Here is a 2,203-nt window from a genome sequence, read left to right as displayed (position 1 = left end):
AAATGATGATGATGATTGAGATGATTATTGATTTTGAAGCTGAACAGAGCATGGGCCTAATTTCTCATAGAATAAGAGTAGATCCTCTACTGGGGATCTACCTTATGCTCCCAAGTGTTCTTCCCACCAGCTTGGTTTTTTCCAGTGTCAGCTTTTGCCCTCTTTTTTTTAGCAATCAAGAGTGACCAGGACAGATTTTTGAATATAAGGAGAGGTTTTGTATGTCACAGCTGTTCTGCCAATACTTCGTTAGCTGGAACATGCTAAGATTGTGCCTTTTAGTTCACTTAATTGTGTTATACTGAGTTTCACAAAATGAAAAGTTCCAAGGCAATAGGCAGAACATAGTATTGATTGTCAAAACAGTCCTATTATTAGATATGTTCCCTCACGTTCCTGCACCCTACCCCCGACAATATAAGTAGTCTTTATACTTGATACTTGTACAGGATAAAGCCTGAAATTAATGATACAAGATTCACTTTATTTTTGATGATCATTTGATATGCTGTTTATGATGTGTGAAAATGGGAAAATGAGAACCATGATGACTACTGCAAATTCAGTAGGTAAGAGTTATATGTTAATGCTTACTAATAAGGATTCTGAATCATTGAAAATCAAAGACCTTAGTTTAGAAAGATTAGATTTTTCAAAAGTATTTTAATCTTTATTCATGATGTCATCTTTCAATAAATCAGATGAGTTCTATCCACAGCTGGAGAAACATTTCACAAAATTAAGAAGCTGGAAGGGACTTACAGCAGCACTAATCCAGCTCTCTTGTTTTATAGATGAAGAAACTGAAGCCAGAGAGGTTAAATGCTTATGATCACAGAGCTAATTTATTATAGAGGGCGGAGGTGAAGGGACAGTGATCCTCTTGACTCGTGTTCAGAGTGGTACACTCTACACAAACCTGTGCTGTTTTAACTACTTAAACTCGGACCAGTTAGTCAGTATTTTTAAAGAGGGAAAATAGTATTGATCTTACAAGTAACCTCTTATTGTTGCTTATAAACTCATGCCACCTGGAAATTAGTTTGGTTTCAAAACAGCCACAGCAAAGTTGTTCTAGCATGCCTATCTAAAGGACATTTCCTGGATCAGTTTGTATTTATTTTCCCTCTCTCAAGTCCATTGAACTTTGCAATCACATCAAATAAATACTAAAAAGGTAGTTTAAGTTTGTGCCTAACCTAACACTTAAGTTTTCAGATACCTATTATTGAACATCAAAGTATGCTAATTAGTATCCAATTTTAATCTGCACTTTCATTTCTGTAGACATTTAGCATCTAATTTGAGCAAAATGCTGTGCTTAGAACAGTGGTGTCATAGAGATGAATGGTATCAGCTATGAGGTAGTTGATAGGCTGGAAGATGAGATGGAATTTGTACATAAATAACTAATCCAAGGAAGAAAATGGTAAATATGATAATACAGTTGAACATCCCAAGATTAGTTGTGGAAAAATTTAAAGAAAGATTACTTAAACTGCATGGTATATCAAATTTAGAAAGGCCAAGATTGGGTTAAGGGCATAAAGTAGCAAGTGTTAGGTAATCCAGAAAACTTGTCTCTAACCTTTTAAAAGCTGACAGTGAGCTAGCCACTATAAATCTGAGCTGCATGTTTTGTTTTGTTTTCCAGTTTGTTTATTTTATCTAACGAGACAGTAAACATCTGGAGTCATTTGCTGGGTTTCTTTCTCTTCTTCACACTGGGAATATATGACATGACATCTGTGTTACCTTCAGCAAGTGCTTCCAGAGAAGATTTTGTAATTTGTTCTATTTGTCTTTTCTGCTTCCAGGTAAGTCATTTCACAAACACTGTTACTGGTAAAGAGAGCTTTAGTCAGACAAGCTTGGGCAGGTAACCTTACTTCACACCCACTGCTTGCTTTAAAGAGCCCCAAAATAGCATATAGATTAGCTTATTCACTTTCATAACAGAAGCACCAAAAGTATGTTTTATGAAAGTGTATTTGGATGCTATTATTAGAGTATATTAGAAATTCAATAAATTTTATACATTGAGAAAATTCTTTTGTTTCCTTTTCTCTTTTGAGACATCTCTGCTTTAAGATTAATATAAGGATAGGAATCTGTATATTTTCTGGCTGAAGTAGAATATTCTACTGTGAAGTAGAATATTCGTGTCTTGTTTGGGAAGACTTTTCATCTTTTTCCTTATTTA

General features: G+C 34.6%; 1 protein-coding gene across 1 annotated transcript in view; it reads left to right on the top strand.

The window, feature by feature from the left end:
- Nucleotides 1-1,655: 1,655 nt before the first annotated feature.
- Nucleotides 1,656-2,203, top strand: part of PAQR3 (progestin and adipoQ receptor family member 3) — a 21,745-nt gene continuing 21,197 nt past the window's right edge. The window contains exon 1 of the mRNA XM_023530891.1: nt 1,656-1,817. Within this exon, the coding sequence (XP_023386659.1) occupies nt 1,740-1,817 (78 nt within the window). The 5' untranslated portion in view covers nt 1,656-1,739. The remainder of the gene's footprint in view (nt 1,818-2,203) is intronic.

Source organism: Pteropus vampyrus, unplaced genomic scaffold (assembly GCF_000151845.1).
Source record: "Pteropus vampyrus isolate Shadow unplaced genomic scaffold, Pvam_2.0 Scaffold56, whole genome shotgun sequence".
NCBI lineage: Eukaryota > Metazoa > Chordata > Mammalia > Chiroptera > Pteropodidae > Pteropus > Pteropus vampyrus.
The sequence above is the reverse complement of the archived record's forward strand: the minus strand, read 5'-3'. Positions and strand labels throughout refer to the sequence as shown.